We start from the raw sequence: 24,158 nt of genomic DNA, 5'->3' as shown, positions 1-24,158 counted from the left end.
CAGATGCATCTGTAGGCGTCTCAGTTTGGGGAGGGGGGTATTTAACTCTTTCATGCATGAATTATGACAACCTCAATCAGGATTGTTTTCTTAAGTATTTTTATTCATCTTCAGGCAAGAAAAAATATTTTTGAACTTCATTTTTTAAACATGCTTTTAAAAGAGTTTTGTTTTTTGTTACATGTCCACTTACAAATGTCCACTGGCTGACCAGTGGGTGGCGGGGTATGGAGTGACACATCAATGTCCAATGTAGTGGTTTATGTGCAAGTATACTATCAACATGGACGCAAGTGTTTGATCTATCAGTTTGCATACCAATTGGCTTCTGTGAAAATGGCTCATGTATAAGAATTTGCATACCCAGGAAACCTCTAGAGTGCACGACAGATGTAAAGAAACATGCAGGCAGGGTTTACCCTTCCCAGCCTCCCAAACCCTGAGTTGGATAAGCACAAAATAATACATGGATGGATATGATATATATAATATTTTATTGTACTGCTGTTGTGATGAAAACTGTGAGAATAAGGCCCAGAGGAAGATGAGTTGAAGAACTGATGCCGAGGAGAGCGCTGCTGTTAATGTGCAGTACAGGTTTCTGCCTGCGGGTGGCAGCAGCTCGCTGCGCGCTGTTTATGTCGGTGAGCAGCAGCAGCAGAGGAAGAAGCGGGAGGCCGTTGTGTTGCTCGTAGCTAAAGCTCTGAGTTCCGTTTGTATTGGAATATCCGCAGAAAAAGCTGCAATCTATCCGCGGAGCTCTGCACTTCGGTCCTCCTCGTTCAGTGACCTCCGCAGCTCTCCCGCAGCGTGCCCGCGAGGAGCCGCAGGACCTCCGCGGAAGGAGATGTACCGCGGTCGGCCTCCTCCGAGAGGGGGCTACCCGCCTCCCTTTGAAGGCCGGGGTCCGCCTCCGCCGAGGCCCTACCCGGCCCCGGGCTACAGGGACGACCGGAGCCGGCCCAGACCTCCGTATCACTCTGGCTACCACGACCACGGACCCCCGGATCCCTACCGCCGCTCCCCGCCGCGCAGGAGGTACCCTTCCCCGGGCTCAGACAGCAACCGCGGCGGGGAGTTATGGACCGGAGGTCCGCCGAGAGAGGTGAGAGAGCCGAGGTCCGAACGGGCCGAACACACCGGACAGCCGGCAGGTTACCGCACACACACCGGTTTGGGTGGTCTGCGGGGACGGATACGGCTGAGAGGGAAAATATCTGTTTCTCATTTATAAAGAGTGTGTTTGGAATCAGATTTAGACCAAACCCCTTTTAAAAAACGACCAATTTATCGCGAGATTAGCGTTTATGTACCGCGTTTATTATTTAGTTTTATTGTTTAACGTGTCTGCCCGACGACTCGGTCAGAGAGATCAGGAGGAGCCAGGTTATGAAGGGCCTTGAAGGTGAGCAGAAGAAAGGGCACCTGGAGCACGTATGCTAAACAGCAGGACTGTTGGGATGTTTGTTGGTAATAATGATGTTGGTAGACGTTTAGCTTGCAAGACAAGGAGCTTTGTAAAATCTTACTTTGGTTTAAGTGCTGTTTCAGCCGTGAAGTTTATGTCCCAGTGACCTGTAAAATTCTAGTTGATTATAGTTCTTCAGAATAAGTGCCTGGAGATACTTCAGGAAGGACTTTGGCTGAATCCAGCTCTGCTCCCACCACACTTGGCGCTGTAAGCTCAGGAACGCTCAGGTTAGAAACTGTAGAGCAGGGGTGTCAAACTCAAACACACAGTGGGCCAAAATTCAAAACTGGAACAAAGTCGCGGGCTAACATTAATATTTATTGAAATATATTTATTCCTCCAGATATAAGAATGAATCTTTTCTTATGGACTCAAACACGTTTTGCTGAAAAACTGAATATGAAACAAGCAAAGCTTAATACTAAACAATATATATATTAGCTGTATAATACCAGTAGGCCAGCTTTAATAGTAATTTGGTATGGCTTCGCGGGCCAAATGTAATTAGGCTGCGGGCCAAATTTGACACCTATGCTGTAGAGTAATCAGAATCTTAGAAACCTGAAAAAACCCCAAACAAAACACAAAGCTGCCATAAAACATCTCCATCAGGTCACACACGCCGATGGTGAAAAGGTTCGTTTTTTCCATTACGTGCCACAGGCGCTGGGCTGTCCTGTCGGTATTCTACTCTGAGAGATTTAGTGCTGAATTTTTGTGTTTCTTGTACAGAGGTCTTTGTCTCCACGTGGCCCGATTCCCCTGGACCACAACCTCGTCATCACCGTTGGCAACGAGCTGAATGGACCTTCTGGCTCCGCCTCCTTATGCCATCTCGAAAGGTGATCATTAGGCAGATTTTGTGTTTATTGTGATGGTTGAAGGCAATACAGCTGGATAAAGAAACAGCAAATGTGGTCCTTTGTTACTTGTGAAAAGGAAATGATTTCACCATTAAAAGATGTTCACAGTGAAACATCTCATCTAAGTCATCTGATATAAATATTCTAGGAACAACAAGTAAGGTTCAAGGTTCTTTATTTGTCACGTGCATAGTTATACAAGTATAACACACAGTGAAATGTAACCTGACATGCTCCTCGACATGTGCAAAAATTGGGGGGGGGGGGGGGAGAGAGTAAAAAATATATATATATATATATATATATAGATATAGATATATAGATATATATATATATACACACACACACACACATTGGGGTGAATGTGCAGTAGTGGCAGCAAGCAGGTGAATTCTGTACATTAATAAGAATAGACATCTGACTATTTTACAGAATAGACAATATAAACATTTAAAATTAAAGGAATTTGAATTTTTTGGTCCAGACCAAAAAAGCCTTTTTGGTCTGGACCTGAATGTGGGCAGCCCATGTCAGGTCTGAGGAGATGTGGACACCAAGATACTTGAAGGACTGCACCCTCTCCACTGGAGCTCCATTGATGATAATGGGCTTGTAGTCTCTGTGCTGACCCCTTCTGAAGTCCACCACCAGCTCCTTGGTCTTGCTGACGTTCAGGTGGAGGTGGTTGTCCCGGCACCATGATGCCAGATTCTTCACTTCATCCATGTAGGCCGTCTCATCGTTGTTGGAGATGGCGCCCAACACCACTGTGTTGTTAGCAAACTTCACAATGGTGTTGGAGCCGTGGGTGGCCACACAGTCCGAAGTGTAGAGGGAGTAGAGCAGTGGCGAGAGGACACATCCCTGAGGTGCTCCTGTGTTGATGGTGATGCTGTTAGACACGCATCTACCTACCCTCACCACCTGAGTTCTGCCAGTGAGGAAGTCCAACACCCATGCACACAGACGGCTGTTGAGTCCCAGATCCCTCAGCTTTGTGAACAGTCTGCAGGGCACTATTGTGTTAAACGCTGAACTGTAATCAACAAACAGCAGTCTCACATAGTTACCCTAAGCCTGCAGTGTGAGAGCAAAGTGCTCTAATAGGGTGATATGGTACTACAAGGTCATTAAGATAAGATGGGGCCTGATTATTTAAGACCTTGTATGTGAGGAGCAGGATTTTGAATTCTGGATTTAACAGGAAGCCAAAACAGGAGAAATCTGCTCTCTCTTTCTAGTCCCTGTCAGGACTCTTGCTGCAGCATTTTGGATTAGCTGAAGGCTTTTCAGGGAGTTTTTTGGACTTCCTGATAATAATGAATTACAGTCGTCCAGCCTGGAAGTAATAAATGCATGAACTAGTTTTTCAGCGTCACTCTGAGACAGGATATTTCTAACTTTAGAGATGTTGCACAAATGGAAGAAAGCAGTCTTACATATTTGTTTAATATGTGCGTTGAAGGACATGTCCTGGTCAAACATGACTCCAAGGTTCCTCACAGCGTTACTGGAGGCCAAGGTAATGCCATCCAGAGTAAGAATCTGGTTAGATACCATATTTCTAAGCTTTTCAGGGCCGAGTACAATAACCTCAGTTTGATCTGAATTAAGAAGCAGAAAGTTAGCGGCCATCCAGGTCTTTATGTCTTTAAGACATTCCTGCAGTTTAACTCATTGGTGTGTGTTATCTGGCTTCATGGACAGATAGAGCTGGGTGTCATCTGCATAGCAGTGTAAATGTATGCTATGTCTTCTAATGATGCTGCCTAAGGGAAGCATGTACAGTGGGGCAAAAAAGTATTTAGTCAGCCACCGATTGTGCAAGTTCCCCCACCTAAAATGATGACAGAGGTCAGTAATTTGCACCAGAGGTACACTTCAACTGTGAGAGACAGAATGTGAAAAAAAATCCATGAATTCACATGGTAGGATTTGTAAAGAATTTATTGGTAAATCAGGGTGGAAAATAAGTATTTGGTCACCTCAAACAAGGAAAATCTCTGGCTCTCACAGACCTGTAACGTCTTCTGTAAGAAGCTTTTCTGTCCCCCACTCGTTACCTGTATGAATGGCACCTGTTTGAACTCATCATCTGTATAAAAGACACCTGTCCACAGCCTCAAACAGTCAGACTCCAAACTCCGCCATGGCCAAGACCAAAGAGCTTTTGAAGGACACCAGGAAAAGTATTGTAGACCTGCACCAGACTGGGAAGAGTGAATCTACAATAGGCAAGCAGCGTGGTGTGAAAAAATCAACTGTGGGAGCAATCATCAGAAAATGGAAGACATACAAGACCACTGATAATCTCCCTCGATCTGGGGCTCCACGCAAGTTCTCATCCCGTGGGGTCAAAATGATCATGAGAACGGTGAGCAAAGATCCCAGAACCACACGGGGGGACCTGGTGAATGACCTGCAGAGAGCTGGGACCAAAGTAACAAAGGTCACCATCAGTAACACACTACAACGGCAGGGAATCAAATCCCGCAGTGCCAGACGTGTTCCGCTGCTGAAGCCAGTGCATGTCCAGGCCCGTCTGAAGTTTGCCAGAGAGCACATGGATGATACAGCAGAGGATTGGGAGAATGTCATGTGGTCAGATGAAACCAAAGTAGAACTTTTTGGTATAAACTCAACTCGTCGTGTTTGGAGGAAGAAGAATACTGAGTTGCATCCCAAGAACACCATACCTACTGTGAAGCATGGGGGTGGAAACATCATGCTATGGGGCTGTTTTTCTGCCAAGGGGACAGGACGACTGATCCGTGTTAAGGACAGAATGAATGGGGCCATGTATCGTGAGATTTTGAGCCAAAACCTCCTTCCATCAGTGAGAACTTTGAAGATGAAACGAGGCTGGGTCTTCCAACATGACAATGATCCAAAACACACCGCCCGGGCAACAAAGGAGTGGCTCCGTAAGAAGCATTTGAAAGTCCTGGAGTGGCCTAGCCAGTCTCCAGACCTCAACCCCATAGAAAATCTGTGGCGGGAGTTGAAAGTCCGTGTTGCTCGGCGACAGCCCCAAAACATCACTGCTCTTGAGAAGATCTGCATGGAGGAATGGGCCAAAATACCAGCTACTGTGTGTGCAAACCTGGTAAAGACCTATAGTAAACGTTTGACCTCTGTTATTGCCAACAAAGGTTATGTTACAAAGTATTGAGTTGTATTTTTGTTATTGACCAAATACTTATTTTCCACCCTGATTTACCAATAAATTCTTTACAAATCCTACCAAATTCAAATTCAAATTTTTATTTGTCACGTACACAGTCATACACAGTACGATATGTAGTGAAATGCTTGGACAACTGCTCGTGACCTAAAGAAAACAAAAAAGGAAAAGGCTATGAATAAGAAAGGAAATAAATATGAAAAATTAAAAAGGGTAAATTTAACTAGGAAGGAATAAAATATAAATTAAGGTTAAAAATGAAATAACTGTACAACACAAATTAGAATGAAGGGTAAATTTAACTGGGAAGAATAAGAAAGATAAATATATAAATTAAAGTTGAAAATAAAATAACTGTACAACAAAATACACAATACACAATATAGAACTATATAAGAATGTATGAAGAAATCTAAATATAAATAAATGTACAGCTGCTGTTATTGTGTATATAAGTATTAACCGGAAATGAAGAATATAGTGACCAGTGTTGTGCAAAACCAAAGTCCAGAAAGTCCAGTGTGTGTGTAAGAACCATATGTGTGGGTCAGTACTGTGTGGTGGTGTGATTGTCTGATACCATGTGGATTCATGAAAAAAATTTTTTCACATTCTGTCTCTCACAGTTGAAGTGTACCTCTGGTGCAAATTACTGACCTCTGTCATCATTTTAGGTGGGGGAACTTGCACAATCGGTGGCTGACTAAATACTTTTTTGCCCCACTGTATAATGTAAACAGAACTGGTCCTAGCACTGAACCCTGTGGAACTCCATAATTAACCTCAGTGTGTGAAGAGGACTCTCCATTTACATGCACAAACTGGAGTCTATTAGATAGATATGATACAAACCACTGCAGCACAGTACCTGTAATACCTACAGCATGTTCTAATCGCTCTAATAGGATATTATGGTCGACAGTATTGAACGCTGCACTGAGGTCTAGCAGGACAAGCACAGAGATGAGTCCACTGTCAGAGGCCATAAGAAGATCATTTGTCATTTTACATTTTGAGAGAAGCCAATTGAGTCTAATAACAGATTAAATGCCATGTTGAGGCTGTCATTTTTAGCATCTACGTGGATGTTAAAATCACCCACAATAATTATTTTATCTGAGCTCAGAACTAAATCAGATAAAAAGTCTGAGAAATCAGACAGAAACTCTGTAAGGCCCAGGTGGACGATAGATGATAACAAGTAAGACTGGTTTCTGAGTTTTACAGCTGGGGTGGACGAGGCTAAGCATCAGGCTTTCAAATGAATTAAAAGTCTGTCTGGGTCTTTGGTTGATTACTAGGCTGGTGTGAAAACTTGCTGCCACACCGCCCCCTCGGCCTGTGCGTTGAGGTTTCTGGCAATTATGTGTCAGTGAATGGTAAAAATGTGTTATCTGCACAACCAGTGAGCAAGGTTATTATCGTTAACGAAAACTAACGAAATAACGAAAACTAGAAGTGAAAAAACATTTTTGTTAACGGAAATAAAAATAAAAACAAAAAAAGGAAAACTAACTAAAATTAACTGAATTTATAGCAAAAATGTGTTTAGTTTTCGTAGATGTGTGTGTGTCATACAATAGTCAAGGGTGAAAATGAAGTTTAGTTTCCAGATTTTTTTCTTGCTGTGTCTCATTATGCCAGCAGGTGGCAGTACGTTAGTCGAGTTGTTTGTGTCGCTGCTCCGTCCACGCGCAGAATCATGTCAGGAAAAGTCGGGAGAAAGCGCCAGAGTCCAATTTGGGATTACTTTGAATATGACTGTGTTTTGGATAAAGCAAGTGTCTTGTAGTGGAAAGAGACAAATTATGAGGGACATTTCTAAAGGGGAAAAAAATCCCACAAACCTTAAAGTGCGCTTGAAAAGCTCACACAAGAAGGCTAACCTAGCTTACCTTGAGAAGGTAAGGGAGCGCACTCAAACCTCATCCCCAGAAAACAGAAGCTAACCCCAGGCAAGGCAGCGTGATGCATCCCGAGACAACAGAACGGGGATATCTGCATAACTGTGTGAGTCAATTGCCTTCAAAAGGTTTATCAATTCACTTGAACCAAAATTACGAACACCCGGTGCTGCAAGAGTTAATAGTCTCATTGGGGCCAAGATATAAATTTTATAGTTGCCTGGTATCAATGGTTGTTCATCTGCCTTTATTCATTTATTTATTTATTTAAAGAACCCATAGGTGGGAATGTGAGTTGTCTGTCTCTGCGTGTTAGCCCTGCGACAGACAGGCGACCTGTGCAGGGTGCAGGGTTTGGTAGCTGGAATAGCAACATACCCAAGGATAAGCAGAAGAGCATGACTGATATGATGAAACTGGGATTTTGTTGCACTTAATTATTGCAAACAACTAAAACTATAACTGAAACTAAGGATTTTCAAAAAAAACTAAACTAAACTAGCAAACAATTGGTAAAAACTAATTAAAACTGATATAAAATTGAAAATCTGAAGTCAAAACTAAATAAAAATAAAAACTAATGAAAATTGCAAAACTATTAAAACCCTGCCAGTGAGGTTTAGCTACTTCATGTTTTTGTCTCCATGTAGACGGGAGTACGAGCAAAGTCGGGGCCGGAGCAAACCTCGCAGCCGTAGTCCCGACCGGAGTCGGGCCAGGAGTCTTGGAAGGAGCAAGAGCCGTCCCCGTAGCCAGAGTCGCAGTCCGAAACGGAGCCGGGCCAAGAGCCGGGGCCGAAGCCGCAGTCCGGACCGGAGCAGGGCCAAGAGCAGGGCCAAGAGCCAGAGCCGCAGTCCAGACCGGAGCAGAGCCAAGAGTCGGGGCCGCAGCAAGAGTCGCCCCCGGAGCAGGTCTAAATCTAGGTCCAGATCCAGGTCTCGATCCAGAGGAAGGAGTCGAGGACGAAGCTACAGCAAAGGGACGAGCTATGCTCGCAGTAAGAGCCGTCAGAGGAGCCGCAGTCGCAGTGCAAGCAGCAGCTCAAGCAGCCGCAGCAGAAGTGGTGCCACAGATTTGAATAAAGGGTTTAAGGAGCTAGAAATGGCTCGCCGCAGGAAGGAACTTGAGGAGCTGCTCACGTTACCAACAAAGTCCATCCTGAAGAAACGCAGCTCCGAGGACTCGCCATCCGTCAGGGTAAGTTTGCAGACAGTGTTTCAGTCGGTGTTTCGATACATGCTTCTGTTAGCCAAAAAGCAGAGATGACCACGGCGGAGTTCCTCAAAATGACCATCATAGTATTTCTGTTACAGAGCACGGACTCTCCTCAAACTCAGGATGGCTCTATGTCCCGACTGGCCGATCAGCTCCTGCAGGCCGTCAAAGGCGCTGACCCTCGCATGGTGGCGTCCATGCTTGCGGAGCTGCGGTCTGATCCACAGATGGCTCGCCGTGCTGGCCTCGACGCTGAGATCAAAGAAATCCTCAGCCTGCTGGGGATGACAACGCCGGGGCCCAGGACTCAGGAGAAGGTGCTGGACGACATTGACGACGAGGAGAGATTCCTCTATGGCGATTTGGAGGAACCCAAACCACCGCCGGGGCCAGAGCCAGTCTTGACCCACAGTCTAGACTTGTATGGAGACGTAACTGAGGAGGCGCTGTATGGAGACTACCCACAGCAGAAACTGGTCTCTGCTCAGACACACGGATGTACCCTTCAGCCCCCTCACTCCACGGACAGTTATGTGAGCCGGCCCGCCATCAGCCCCGACCACAACACCACAGCCCAGGTGTCGAACCCCGCTCACCCACCGGGGAACGAGCCCCTGGAGGAGAGCGAGCGCCAGGCACTAGAAGAGTACGAGAAGATCCAGGATCTGCTTAAAACCATCGGTCTGGACCTTGGAGTGGCCGAAATTACCAAGATGGCCGCCAGGACCAAAGAGCGTCTCCACGGGAAGAAACCCCCTACAAAGACGCCCACGCGGCGCAGACGGTACTCCTCCGACAGCTCTGATGGCAGCCGGCAGGGCCGTAGGTCACGAAGCCACAGTGGCAGCTCTAGCAGCACCAGCCGGAGCCGGAGCCACGGACGCGGTGCCACTGGCGCCGGCTGGAGCAGCGACGAGGATGACCGCAGGAAGAGCTCAGCTTCGCTCAAATCTCACCAAGACCGTGACATTAAAGAGGAGAAAGGCGAGTGGAGCAACACGGCAGCGCCGCCCTGTCAGACTCCAGAGCCAAGCTGCCACCCCCCTCATCCAGGTGTACCCATCCCCACCTACCCCCCTTCGCAGGTCCCCGCCATGATGCACCCCAGCTACCCGCCACCTGTGTACAGTCAGTATGGGAATTACTTGCCCTTCGTACCCCAGCAGTGGCCCCCCACATATCCACCCCCAAACATGAGGATGCCTCCTCCTACACTTGCTGAGGAGTACCCTCCCACACTACCCTACAAACAGGATTATACCCCTGAGCCAGGGGTCAAAGGTCAGTCTCCTTTTAAAGAACTCTTATCACATTTAGTCTGAGCGTGACGATTATTTGCGGGATGTTTTCCTCACCGCTAACCAGGCGGCCCTGCCCCTTCCTCTTGTGGATCCTTGCGTGTAGGTTGCTGTAGTGTTTGTCCTCTCACTTCTCCCCCTGCCACCTCTGCAAAACAGCATGTAAGAGACACGGCTGACTATTGAACAGTTACTGATTTGTCACAGAGACTCTGCATCCTCATTGGTCAACAAGTTGTGATTAAATGTTCATTATCCAATGATTGTCCCCTGCTTAAAAACAATGCAGCTTTAAGAAGCTACTTCCATTTTTATATACAGTTTGTTTGCTTCAGAGTACTTAGCCATTTTTATTAGCTGTGTTACTTAATAGGTTGAGAAGGCTGAAATGTGCACTACCCAAATGTTTGCACATAGAAACGAGTCATTCAGTCATAAACATTCAGGTAGTTTTAAAATGTGTTGTTACTATTTTTACCCGCCTCCATAATCAGTGTAACACATGGTTGGCCACAGTTGAATCCAGTGTACAAAACTGGTGAGCGCTGGAAGAATAAACTGGATTCATCGACCAGCGAGAGCAGGATGAGCAGCTGTGGGTCAGTCGGTGTAAATAAATGTGTCTGTCCATCCTCAGGTTTGGTGAAGAGCTCCACCCAACACGCAGAGAAGGGGAGCGCCAAAGCTGCGAGAGTGTCTGAGGAGCAGAACAACGAGAGCCAGAAACAGAAGGTCAGCCTCCATCGCTTCTTCCCACGTCTTTGCATTTACGTCAGAAGGAAGTTTATGCCTCCACATCCTTTGGCTCCACCTGAAAAACTGAGATGTGGATCATTCCGAGAAGGAAAGATGTAGATTTGGGTGGAGCCTCTGACTCAGATTCAGCTGATTGGATGTTCACACCTGTGACTGTGTTGGTTTGTTCAGGTTCTAGAAGAGAGAGAGAAGCTGAAGCAGGAGCGAGAGATCAGGATGAAGAAGAAGGAGTATCTGATGAAGGAGCTGGAGAGACTCAGGAAGCAGCAAGGTGTGTTACTGTGTTACAGGTGATTTATGCTCCGCCCACGCAGCAATCCCAGCCAGCATGTGGTGGGATGTCCTATAAAGCTGGTGTTGGTTTTAAGTTTATTAATGAAGTATAAAATCAGACACTTTTCTCAGCTGAAATGAGACTGGAGATCCTCAGGGATCACCTCTGGGACTTTTTTTAAATTTGTTTTTATTCAACATGTGCACAGCTGTGTACAGCTGATCATTTCAGAAACCTGCCACTGTAGAAAGTTTCATTTGGTGTTTGTTGTTTTAGGTGTGACATGAAAACATGGAGCTGCAGGAGACGCCTTCTGATCGATGGAACGTCACTGATGGCGCTTTGACATTTGCCCTGCAATGTTTTTCAGGCGAGCTGCTGAGGAAGAAGCGCCGGGAGAAGGATGGCCACAAGGACCCTCTGCTGCAGGAGATCAGCCACCTGCAGGAGGAGGTCATGGCCCAGATCTCCAACCTCCGCAAGGAGCACGAGGCTGCCGAGAAGAAACGCAGCGAGATCGAGAAAGTGGCACTCATCCTTGGCTTGAACCCGTCGGACCGACCCCGCAGGACCAGCAAACCGCCTGAGGTCCAGAAGGCTGAGCAGCAGACTCCACCACAGAAGAAGAAACGTGAGGCGGAAAGGAGCCCAGAAGGCCAGCCGGCGGCCAGCGGCCCCATGATGAAGGTACACTCACCTGCAGAGGAGGTAACAGGAAGTGATATCGGAGTTAGAAAGCATAGCTAGGGTCAGTTATTGATCAGTTTACTCAGACGAGATGTGTCGAGAAGCACCGAGAACATGTTCCTTTATTCACTCAGTGAGGTTCACCTGCAGACCACTTTGTCCTCTAGAGCTGTTATTTTGAATTCAATGCTTTTATTTTGGAAGATTTTACTTTGTGCTTGTAGTTTTGTCTGCCTCATCATCACGTCGGCAGTGAAACTAGTTTCCCTGAACATTAGTTGTTTTAATGGTTTTATATAAAAATTTTAATATAAGAAGTTTAAATGTTTCATGACAAGATTCTGCGATCTTGTCGCGTTAGACTGGAAATAGATAGCTCAGAGAAATGAAATGTTTTTAAAGCTGTGCTAACAAACAAGAAGTTTATCGGACATGTAAAGGATTTGTATAATCGCTGGGTGGAGCTAAAGCCTCACTACTGTCTCATGTAAATTAGTTTAATCCATTCATCATCATAGAAATGTCTTTGTACTTTTACTACTGTTTGTTTTCGTTACATTGAGAGTGAGAGCGCGTTTTAATGCAGCTGTAGTAACAATAAGACGGTTTGAAAACATTTCTTTGTGGTCGAGTGATGTAGTTTAGAGGACCGGTTCAGCTCAGCAAGCTGTGAAACATAGAAACAGGAAGTCAAAAAAGTATTTCTAGAAAATAAAATATTATTTGAATTCCATAAAGGATTAGCATATGGGCTCAAATTGTGGTCATAAATATTTTGTACTTGTAAATCAGTTTTGTATGTGTAAAAAGATTTGTGTGTGGACTTAGCCAAAAATTAAGTGTGAAACTCTGCACTCAAGTTTCAAGTTACAAGTACGAATTTTGACCCTATTTTTCTTCCTTTCAGCTGATTGGTCAATGTCATGTCAATCACAAATTTATCTATCCAATCAGAGAACAGATGGGCTTGGGCTGTCGGAGGTTTTTTTTTTTTAACTGCAGGTCCTGGAAGGGTAATACAGTTTGAAGCTGGAGGATCTCTCTATCTCTCTATATCTCTCTCTCTCTCTCTATCTCTCTATCTCTCTATCTCTATCTGATAGCAGTTAGGTCCCCTAACTTTCAGCAGCTGTTGAAAGGATAAAGTTGTGGTATCTCAGTGGTTAGAAATGCATTATTACTTTAGGATTAGTTTAACACAAAGTCATAGCTGACCCGGGACCATGGCTGTGAGTCACAGTGCGCAGCATAAAGGTCCTCTCATTGGACGCAGCATGTGCTGCTAATGCTAACTAAAAGCCAAGGATCCAGAATCTGTTGCTGGCTGCTGAATTCTGTGTGCAGCAGCTCTCCCTGCACTAGATGTACCTGCTCCTTGTCGTTTCTGTCTCTGACTTTATGTCCTCTACAAGAGTTTGTTTTTTTTTATCTTCAAATGTTCAACAAAAACATGTATCGCTAATTCATAATGAAGAAAGCTTTGTAACTATCCCCACTAGTGAAGACTGTCATTTCCACAAACCCAAGCCCATCTGTTCTCTGATTGGATTGTTAAATTTGTGATTGACATGACATTGGCCAGTGAGATGAAAGGAAGAAAAATAGGGTCAAAATTCGTACTTGTAACTTGAAACTTGAGTGCAGAGTTTAAGTGTATTTTTTGGCTAAGTCCACACACAAATCTTTTTACACATACAAATCCTGATTTACAAGCACAAAACTTTTATGACCACAATTTGAGCCCATATTAGCAAGCTAACGTACCTCTGCAAACATGTTCACAGACAGTTTAGGAGGATTCACGTGTGCTTGTGTCCGGCTTTAATGGGCTCTACTCTCATTCTGTGTGTTTGTTGTGACATCACATGTTGTCAGACTGGACTGTCATGGCCACCAACATTTATACCTGTGCATGGCGGAGCTCCACCAGTTTGGAGTAGTTGGAGGTGGAGTTTCTCTCTTTGAGGTGATTCAATTCAGTTTTATTTACACAGCGCCAAATTACAACAGTCACCTCAAAGCGCTTTATACTGTAAGGTAGACCCTACGATAACACATACAGAGAAAACCCAACAGTCCTGTGACCGACCGCCTACGAGCAAGCGCTTTGGCAACAGTGGGAAGGCCGCACTGAGTCGTAGTCGTTGCCGACTGTGATGATAAATGTTTCGTGTTTCTAGGACGGTCACAGCGTACATTTCAGAAGCGTTTGCATTTATGACAGTGCAGCTTGCCTCATCAGTGATTGGTTGTTGAAGTTGTGACAGCCCCGTGAGCCAGGTTATACAAATCGATGATGATCAGTAACTGCTCGCTGATCATTTGGTGCACTTACGCAGCGCTGTTGGTTTGAAGAGCGCCCCATCCTCGTCCAGATACATCCAACGTCAGGCAAAAAAGCAGCACATACGTGTGAATCTGCACATGGTCTCAGGTCATCAATGTGCCGAAAGTCCTCCATCAGCACCCCAACAGAACGTGGCGGTGTCCTGGGCTGCTGATGGGTTAAACAGACATTTGAATGTTTGCTGTGAGTAATTATGTGTTTCCTTGAAACCCTCCTCGAGTAGTTAAACGTCAGTTTATTCTAATCAGTTTATTAAAACACGTGGATCGGGTGCTAGGTAGTGAGAGAAATCAACATGAATCAGCTCCTGGCTCACGTTTACAGCTGCTGCTCGGCTGGTTTGGCCGTTACACGCTGGGTTTCAGCATCAGGAAGGTGTGACGCTACCAAGGCGTGGATACTGGATAGGGCTGCTCGATTATGGCAAAAATGGTAATCACGATTATTTTCACTGAAATTGAGATCTCGATTATTTGACGATATTTATTTAACTCTTTAAGTCCTACCATAGAACCAAGTCCACCAGAGCTTTTTTTTTTTTTTTTTACATGCTGTAGTGCCATTTGTGGGAGCATTTCAAGTTGCTATACATCAATACAACTGTTATAGCCCATATTTTAATAATATGTATGCATTAAGTCCATAGTAATTACATTAATTGCAAAAAAGTGCAATAAGCTACAAAAAAATTGAAAATCGTTTTTGTTTTTTTTTACATATATTTCTACTTGGAGAAATTTAAGAGGTTTGTCCCTCAAAACTTTAAATACAAAAAAGTTGCAAAAAATAGTTTACAACAACAGGAAATTTATTTTGAGTGTCTTCATAGTTTTATTTTGGAGATACAGCAATTTTTATATACTGCAGGAAAAACAAAAAACAATCCTATGATGCAAATTTGCAAAGAAAACAGCATGTGCATCAAAATAAACTATTTCCAGCAGTGCAATTCGAGTTCTAAGCATCCCAGAAACTATTCAGAAAAGTCAAACATGACTTATAAAAACACCAGTATAGACTTTTAAGGCCTACAAGTAAAAAACTACATTTTCCGCGAATATGGCGTCACTTCTGGTTTTGGACAGGAAATGGCGGACATGTGATAGTTCGCGCTGACGTCTGTTTCACTGTGGGAAGTGTTACGAACAGCTGATCAGATCGGCAAAGCGTGTTTCTGGAATATTGTTTTTGTTCCTGCAAGCGCTTTTTATGCAATTTTTTGCAAAGCTTTATGTGGAAGGAAACCGTGACTGAGGACAAGCTGATGGCATAAGATGTAAGTTTCATATGCAAAAAAAATTATTGCGCTAGCTTACATGGTTCAGGTTCTACAGGGATTTAAAAATAGTTACACAAAACGGAGCTTGCTGCTCTGACCGGCTTTAAAGGGTTAACAATAACAATGTATTGAATAAAGACTTTAAAAAATAATATAAAATAGTGTGCAAATACTGATAACAGTGCAAATGTTTGCAATATAAGAAATAAATGAAAAATGTAAACATCTATGTTTAGTGAACTTTGCAGTGTTGCTCTGTGGTGCAGCTACGACACCGTAGCAAAGTTTACACACTGTGTCTACTTGATCCACGTCTGACTCCGCGAACCCATAATGTTTCCACACCACTGAAGTTTTTTTTTTTTTACCTCTCTTTTCAACCAACGGCCGTCACTCTCCTCTCCAAATAACTTCTGCTTAGCTTTCCGAGCTTCCCTCGGGTCCTCTTAATTGTTGTGACACGTGTTCGAAATGCAGAGAGGTGCACTCGATTTGCCACACGGAGCAGCGCGAGAGTAAAGCTTGAGGGAGGTGCTAATAATCGGCTCAGTCATTTTTAATGATCGTTGAAAGCCCAGATCGTAATCGTGATTAAAATTCGATTAATTGAGCAGCCCTAATACTGGACGAGTCAGATCCAGATTATTGATTGCGTTAATGAGCGACTAGTCATGAAAACAACGCTGCTGAGCGGAGGGTTATAGACTGAATTTAGACTGTTGAGTTTCATTGTGACCGCTGCAAGTTTGTGCTCAAGTTGAAATTTTGCGTAAGAAGTTACTGCCGCTATAAAAACCGTCTGAGGGATACACGTTGACATCTTCAATGCAGAGTCACACAAGGTAAGAAACTCTTTAAAAGGAGCTCCTGTTTTTGCTCTGAATGCAGGCTGTCGCTCTTCTCCCCGCCATCTTGACTCTCCATCATTTTTCTTTCTTTGTTCTTGTTTAGCAGACTTCCGTGACTCTGTCGCCTTCGAAGGCGTCCCTGCACACGCCGCCCGACGCCACTGCAGCTCCAGCCCCGCCCCCCGAGCCCTTTGAATACTATGACGCTGGAAACCACTGGTGCAAAAACTGTAACGCTACGTGTGGTTCCATGTTTGATTTTTTCACACACTTGCACAGCAAAACGCACCTAAAGGTTGGTTTTCACTTTAAAGCATCATCGCCCACATTGTCTGAAATTCTCCCTCTTTGATATTCAGTTGATATTCATACCTCGGCGGGCTCCTCGTGTTTGCTCTGTTACATTTCATGTTCTTCTCCGTCCCTCAGACTCTGGACCCGTATGACCGACCCTGGGCTTCCACTCCGAGCAAAATCAAAAAGAACCAGCTGCCAGACGAGAAGCTGACTAAACCCGCTAAAGGTACTTGTGCTGCACCTTCAGAGGATCCTGCAGACGTATCACAGTCTGTTTTTTGAACCACTGAATTTTGTTAGCCATATTTTGGTTCCAGGTGGAGCTCAGTGTGGATCTCTGCTGCCATTTCTGTCTCTTAATGAAAACAGTGATAATGAAGTGATTCGCATCGAAGCATAGGGGAGACTGCTGTCCGCACCTCCAGTGCTGATTCGTTTCCTTTTCATGCCTCACATGGCTCTGAAAGCTGCTGAAAATGCAACAACAGTTGGTAAAGTGCGCTAAGTTCTTGGTGCAGGTGTGTTCGTATCACCCCAAAAACAGCTTGACTGCATCTCCTGCAGGCACCCGGTTATTGCTGAGGAGCTGCAGCATTTTTCCATCTTTCACTGGTCTTAAATAACCACTCAACTCTTTACCATCTGTTTTCCAAAAAAGTCAGCACCCCGCCTCTTTAACCTTCTCCTTTTTTGACAGGTACTGGAAATGGACACTTCCATAAGGTAAACATGATTGGTAGCTCATTTATCCTCCGTTTGAGGGTTGAAAATGTCATGTGTGTCGCGCTGCAGGTTCGGAGTTCCTGGTACCCGTCAGAGGATTCTTCTGCCTGCTGTGCAGAGAGTTTTATGGCGACGGCATCTGTGCAGAAGAGCATGTCACCACGCACGCTCACAACGAGAAGTATAAGGTTTGGAACTCAATGACTTAAGCATTGCCAAATATACAGAGATCTGTGCCACCTAAACCTTTAAAGGTGGTCAGGCCTGCCTTTTCTTGATTTGATATAGATAAAGGATAGATATAAATAAAGCAACACTTCACACATCGGATCGCAGAGGATCCCTCCCCATCCTGGAAATCTGGACAGCCACATGGTTTAATGGAAGAGAAAATTATGAACCTTTACAGATGACTGAATTCAAAGACGTCAACAGTCAAAACGAAAAGGCTTGTTCATTATGCTGAAATTTCATTGCAGCACCTAAAAATGCTCCTCAGTTCTCATCCTGTACAAAGGAGAAGACATCAGTTCTGCTGTTGGGCTGAGGGGCATCTATGTCCAGCTTAGAGTAACTGCCTGTCACCTGGAATTTTCCCCATGCTCTAAAAAGTGTTGCTTTGAATTATTTGAGCAGTGTGTTTCTGGGGTTTGATCAATTCTGATGTGTAGATTGTAAGATTACATGTTTATATGTCAAGTGACCAAAGTGGACTTCAATATATATTCTTGACTCTTCCTCACCAGAAACAAATGTATGAGAACCCACTGTACGAGCAGAGGCGGAACCTGGACCGCCAGGCGGGACTGGCCTTAGAGGCAAGTGGAAAGAAACGCAAACATGATGACGATGAGAAAGGCAGCAAAGAGGAAAAGTCCAAACACAAAAAAGAGAAAAAGGAAAAGGAGAAAAAGAAAGAAGAGAATGCTTCAAAGGAGGACAAGTCCAAAATTAAAAAGGAGGAAGACGAGGATAAGCTGAAGCCAAGCAAAAAGGAAGATTTTAAGAATGCCAAGAGCCCTGAAAAGGAGTGGCCTTATTACAGCAAGAAAAATAATGATGAAAAGTACAACTACAGCAAGAAGGATGACAAGTACCATTACAGCCGAGAGGAAGACGAGAGGGACAGCCGGCACAGATACAGCAGGGATGAGGAATATCGGTACCATTACCGCACCGATGCTAATGACCGTCCCAAATATGGTTCAAAAGATGATGGGGACAAATTTAAAGGTGGCAAATATTCAGATGCCAGATCCAAATATGAGAAAGAGCGAGACGAATGCAAACCTAAACCTGAGAGGGAAGGTTTTAAAACGTTTGAGCCAGAGAAGCCGGCAGTCAGCAACCCCGAACCACTACCAAAACCCTACGAACCGCCCAAAATTCTTTGTGGCCCCAGTCCGGCCATGAGGGCCAAGCTCCGCAAGCAGAGCCTGGAGGCCGGCAAACCAACTACAGCAGCAACAACCACATTCGGAAAGTTCATTTGGAAGAAGAAGGAGAACGTGCTTGCAAAGGAGGCAGAGAAAGTTGCTGCAGAATTCATCAAAGAGGATGAAGCTGCTGCCAAGTCCCCTTCGGTGGAAGACTCTTTTGCAAAGTCAGTAGCTGTTGCCAAAGAGATCGCAGAGAAGCTGGGAAACAAACCAAGCGTATCTGCTCCCTGGATGTCCAACCGGGGACGGATCCGACCCAACCTCCCTACACCTGCTCTAGGTCTGAGGAAGCCAACCATGATGGGCAGACCTGCATCTCTGAATACCTTTCTGTCCATTAAACCCCAAAACCCTACTTTAGTAGAGTCTCTTCCAACAGAGGGCGCAGTACTCCCGCCTCCTCCCGTGAGTTCCGGAAATGGTCTGCTTCAGACTAAAATGGTCCCATACGTTGATAAACTTGGGCCATTTGAGGCAGTCCTTCCCTTGTTTCAGGTTAGACCTCCACCCGTGGTGCCTGTACCAGCTGAAGTTAAATCTACTCTGCCAGTTTTTGAACCTGCCCGAGTCCAGCCAAATCCTGCCCCTGCAGGTCTCACAACTCCTACACCTTCTAAATTTAATACTACTCCACCAGTTTTTGAACCTGCCCGAGTCCAGCCAAATCCTGCCCCTGCAGGTCTCACAACTCCTACACCTTCTAAATTTAATACTACTCCACCAGTTTTTGAACCTGCTCGAGTCCAGCCAAATCCTGCCCCTGCAGGTGTCACAACTCCTACACCTTCTAAAGTTAACCCTGCTCCACCAGTTTCTAAACCTGTCCCAGTCGACTTAAAGTCGGTCCCAGTACAGGCAAAACCTTTAACTTCTTTAGCTACCACAGCTACTCCAGCACAACCAGCCATGATAAAGATTGTGTCTGACGTGGCAGCTCCTGGTGTCCCAGAGGGTGAGCAGACTCGTACGGTGTTTGTCAAACCTCCACCTTTCATGAATAAGTGTGATGGAGCTCAGAAATCGGACAAATTTAGGAGCAACCTGGCTGCAGCCAGAGCCCAAGATTTATTTGGCATCTTCTACAGCAGCATCAGCCAAACGGGCCCCTCCTCCTTCAGCAAACCAGCATCAGATACTAGAGCTGAAGGCAGTAGTGGCAGTAAAAGTCCATTTCCAGTTCCAAAAGCCCTAACACCCCAACCACAGTCCAAACCACACCCAGAATTACAGCCCCAACCTGAGTCTCAGCCACAGTCCCAACCACAGCCCAAACTGCACCCTGAACCTGGGTCCCAGCCACAGTCCAAACCACAGACACAGCAACACCTTGAACTCCAGCCTGAACCACAGCCCAAGGCACAAGGTCTTACTCAGTTCCCGCTTCCAAATGAACTCCAAAGATCTCCACAACGAAATCCAAATGAGCAGCCACAAAACCCACTGACCCCAACAAACTCAGGCATTCAAATTATGTCTGTCTGGTCCCTGCAGTCTGCCAAAGACTCCGCATCTGAGTTGGCTCTACCTAATGAAAGAAACACGCAAATGGCTCAACCAAGAGTGTCTCCCCCGCTTCAGTGTGAGGTTCAGAGTGCACCTGAAGACCAGTCTGTGACAGCCAAATTGGATCCCCAAATCTTCCCAGAGAGTCAGTCTTCCAGACTGGAGTCCCAGCTCAAACCATGTCCTGAAAGTCAAATAGAGCCCCAACAGTCAGAATTAAGCAAGGTCAACGAATTCCATCCAGAGACTCATTCTGACACAGAACCTGAACCCAAACCAAAAACGGGTCCTAAAACCAGGGGTAAGAAAACCCCGCCTGCTCCTCGGCCAACCCGGCAAACCCGATCCCAAACAAGATACCAAACCCGACAGCAGCTGAACCAGAACCAGCCTGAACCAGAACCCGAGTCAGCTTCAGGTGACACTGATGCTGCAACTACAAACCCAAAGAACTTGGACATGGTAGATCCTGGCTCTGTGTCGCAGCCAGAGGCTGAGGCGTCCAGTGAGGCGAACCCTCAGATTATGAAGATAACTGCAGAAACACTGGGCTTGCCCTCTGACATGACCTCACTGGACTTTGAATATGATTTTAACTTTGAGTAGGAGGTGACTGGGCTTTGTGACATGGGGGCGGGGTTTATTCTAACCGCTCGGCTATCCAGAAAGGCTGAAGCCACAATGTGTCACATAGTGGAGGGCATGTGAAAGTGACGAGATAGACACTCTTGCTGAGGGACTACACCTGTCTAAAGGACCAGATTTATTTAGAGTTTAATTGAATTCCTTTCTTCACTGTTTTCTCCAGAATTTGTTTTTAGGTCTGATTGATCTCATAGAAACGTGTCCAGGACATTTGTCCTCACCCAGCAGTCTCCTAGTTTTGCAGCTTTTGCTTACACTTCATAGGTTTCCAATAGACTAAAAGAAGAATTTAAATACTCAAATAAACCTGTAAACTGCTTGATTTATGCCATTTCTGTTTAAATAACACAATAAATCTCCTCTCTTTGATCATATTTGGCAGCTGGGACCGCTGGTGTGTTGCGTTTTGGAGTTGCATTAAATGAATAATGATTCCACCTAACAGGACTAGTGAGCTCATGTAGATGGCTGCCATCCGATCTACTGAACGAGAAACCTTATAAAATCAGAGCGCTCACCCGGTCTGGTTGTGATTTGTTAGTTTTTAGTTACCGTGTACCTGTTGCTACCTGGCTCTAAATAATAAAAACACAATTGCAGACTTTCAGCCTGACCCAGTCTTTGAAATACATAAACCAGGCTCAGTCAAGCACAGTCTTTTATTGTAATGACACAACTTGTCCTTTGAGGCAGCAGAGTGTCTGTCTGAGGTGCTCTCTGTTGAAAGTGGAGATGCAGCTGACAATGATGAATATTTGGATGAGTCTGCTAAGACTCCTGTGAATTTCCGTACTCTGAGGTGAACCTGGAACACTTTGTAATCCTTGAACCCTTTCACAGTTCATCTGGACCGACTGTTTGGTTTCACCTCATTTCTGCTTCTTGTCACAGGAAATGTTGGCCTAGAACCTTTCGGGAAATAAAAGATTCCTGAAGTCAAAAAAAGCCCAACAAAGTTCAGACAGTTCATCCCAGGGACATTTCTTAAATTTTCAAGCCATCAGTGTATTTATTTTATTTTTTTTATAGGTGACCTTTCTGTTGTTGATCTCAGACTTGTCTTCCCCTGTGTAACGGGTCTGAACTGAATCATCTGTCTCAGAATAGATAAATCTGTGGCTGGGAAATGCTAGAAAAGAACCTGTGACCTGGACCTCAAATTTCCTGAACCTACAGAGAATATGGCATCTCAGAACACGAGGTGAGGCTTAATTTAGCAACCAGATCGTTAAAAGTTTCTTAGTGTCTGGGAAATATGTCAATGTGAAGGTGAAGATCTGAGTCATGGTCCTTTCACTGGTTCTCAATGTTTGATCCAGCTAACCCAGATTAACTCACTGTAATGTACTAAATTTGTGGTTAACCTGTTTAAGAACTTGCAGATGAGAGGCTGTAATCCCATTTAGGGTCTCAAACAAATGGTTGTAAAGCAGAGCGTAAATTACTAAAAGGAAATGTTCCCTCATCACCTGTTGAACGGCCTCTTACAGATGAAACTGATGGTTGGAAGACTGCTCCTTCAAAGAGCACAGTGTAGTTTTGGGCGGTTCACGGTTAAGGCCTCGTTTCATCCTGTTTCGACCTCGGAAAGCTTGTTCTGATGCTCCTGAATGAAACAGTTACTGGAACTGCATCGGATGTTCTTCGTTCATTGTGTCTGAAACTGCTCGTTCTGTAATGTGTTAAAGTTTTAATAAAAGGAGAAACTCCAGCATGTCTCTGTGTGCTCATTACAAGGGAAAGAAACTTTATTCAATCAAAATCGGGACAAAATCGGAACACACGGGGGACGCTTGGCTCAGGTTTAAGTACTTCTACAGATAAAAGGCAAAAATCTGATTTATTATTAAAATATTAATAGTTATATATTATTAATAAAGTTCTGAGAGCCTAATGTCTGGATGATTGTAGAGTATAAAGCAGAAGGAAATTCTGACCCAGATTAGTTTGAGATATTCTCTCTTATTTACTTTGTATTTGAAGGTTTGATGAATAATCTGCAGTGATTAAGAAACCTTCCAGAGATTCTTGCAGCCAGAGTTGGGTCGACTCTAGAAGTGTCAAATCTGAGAACCGTGCAGTGGCGTCCATGCAGAGGTAATCGGGGACAAGTCCAAATACTCAAGCCGATCATACGATCATTAAACTGCAGTTTGTGACCCAACGGGGCTCACCTGTCTCAGGTAAAGTCTCTGATTGAGCCGGTCTCCATGTTGGGGGGCATCTACAGTGTTGGGGAGTAATGGAATACAAAATATGAGTAACTGTATTCTGTTACGTCTGTGAAGGTTCTCAGTCATCCAGGTCATCGTAGTCAAAGGAGCTTGCAAAGAAAAGCGTCTGGACTTCTTTAAGTTGCTTGAAGACTTCACAAGCGCATGGCACAACACAGAAGAGCCACCTCCACAGGACAAGACTCAGCAGTCCATCTGCATCTTAAGGATAAAGGACACTCTTTCGAGGATGCCAATGTTCACATTTTGGACAGAGAGGACAGATGGTTTGAAAGAGGAGTGAAAGAAGCCATCTATGTCCACTGTGAGCGACCATCTTTGAACAGAGGCGGGGGTTTACGACACCAACTCTCTGCCATCTATAATCCAGTTTTGAGATCCCTTCCCAGACGCCTTAACGCCTACTCACATCCTGGGCCATCTGACCTCAGGAAATCACATGATAAGGTGGGGCCAGGTTTCACAATGAACACACCCGAAACTCTGGCTGATTGGGACCCACACCCAGTTTCCCACCTTGGCTCAGGCGATTTGAGGATCATCAGGGGGTCCTTTTGTCCCTCTGTGGGGGGTCTCTCCCACTAGGTTTATATCTGGGACTCTCCACCATTTGACCTTAGAACTGAAGAAGCTTCTCGGATGAGAGGTGAAACGTCTTCAAGTAACTTAAAGAAGTCCAGACGCTTTTCTTTGCAAGCTCCTTTGACTGTATTCTGTTACAGTTACCATTTAAATAGGTGATAATTAGAATGCAGTTACTTTGTTAAAATAAATGGATTACATAGTGGTCGTTTCCTTTTTCAAGTGTTAGGCTGTGCCCTATGGAACGCCAGGACTGCCATCATGAATTAATTAAATACACCATTAAATAATTAAATGTGGCAATAATTAATTAAAATTGGAAATAATTAATTAAAAATGTTTTTGACACATTTAATTAATTATTGTCACATTTAAATAATTATTTAATGGTGTATTTAATTAATTCATTTTGGCACAGTTGACTCCTTCAGGTCTCACCAGGTCTCAGCCATTTTATCTGTCAGCCTCACCCATCAAACTCAGGGGGCGGGGTTAACGCTGATCGAGTCAAAACCATTGCTTTGGCCTGGTGGCCATTGTTTCTAGCACACAACAACCGGCATGTGGAAGCTAACAGAACTGAGCTTTGAAAAACCCTGTTTGTGTGTT

The 24,158-nt window shown here is 44.7% G+C and overlaps 1 protein-coding gene across 2 annotated transcripts; it reads left to right on the top strand.

Annotated features, from left to right (window-relative positions):
- Positions 1-627: 627 nt before the first annotated feature.
- Positions 628-22,444, top strand: znf318 (zinc finger protein 318). Of its 2 annotated transcripts, none has more exons than XM_085427457.1 (11): positions 628-1,105; positions 2,204-2,313; positions 8,073-8,619; positions 8,736-9,918; positions 10,573-10,667; positions 10,863-10,962; positions 11,336-11,652; positions 16,233-16,421; positions 16,556-16,649; positions 17,216-17,334; positions 17,893-22,444. In XM_085427457.1, exons 1-11 carry the CDS (start codon positions 848-850, stop codon positions 20,692-20,694), a joined length of 5,814 nt encoding a protein of 1,937 aa, XP_085283583.1. In that variant the 5' UTR covers positions 628-847; the 3' UTR covers positions 20,695-22,444. The 2 variants fall into 2 exon arrangements, with proteins under 2 accessions (XP_085283583.1, XP_085283584.1); XM_085427458.1 differs by having other exon boundaries at positions 633-1,105; positions 16,230-16,421.
- Positions 22,445-24,158: the final 1,714 nt, after the last annotated feature.

Source organism: Rhamphochromis longiceps, linkage group LG13 (genome assembly GCF_057381845.1).
Source record: "Rhamphochromis longiceps isolate RC_006_pf linkage group LG13, R_longiceps_female_GT1.1, whole genome shotgun sequence".
NCBI lineage: Eukaryota > Metazoa > Chordata > Actinopteri > Cichliformes > Cichlidae > Rhamphochromis > Rhamphochromis longiceps.
Note: the sequence above shows the minus strand (reverse complement) of the source record. Positions and strands in the feature narration are given on the sequence as shown.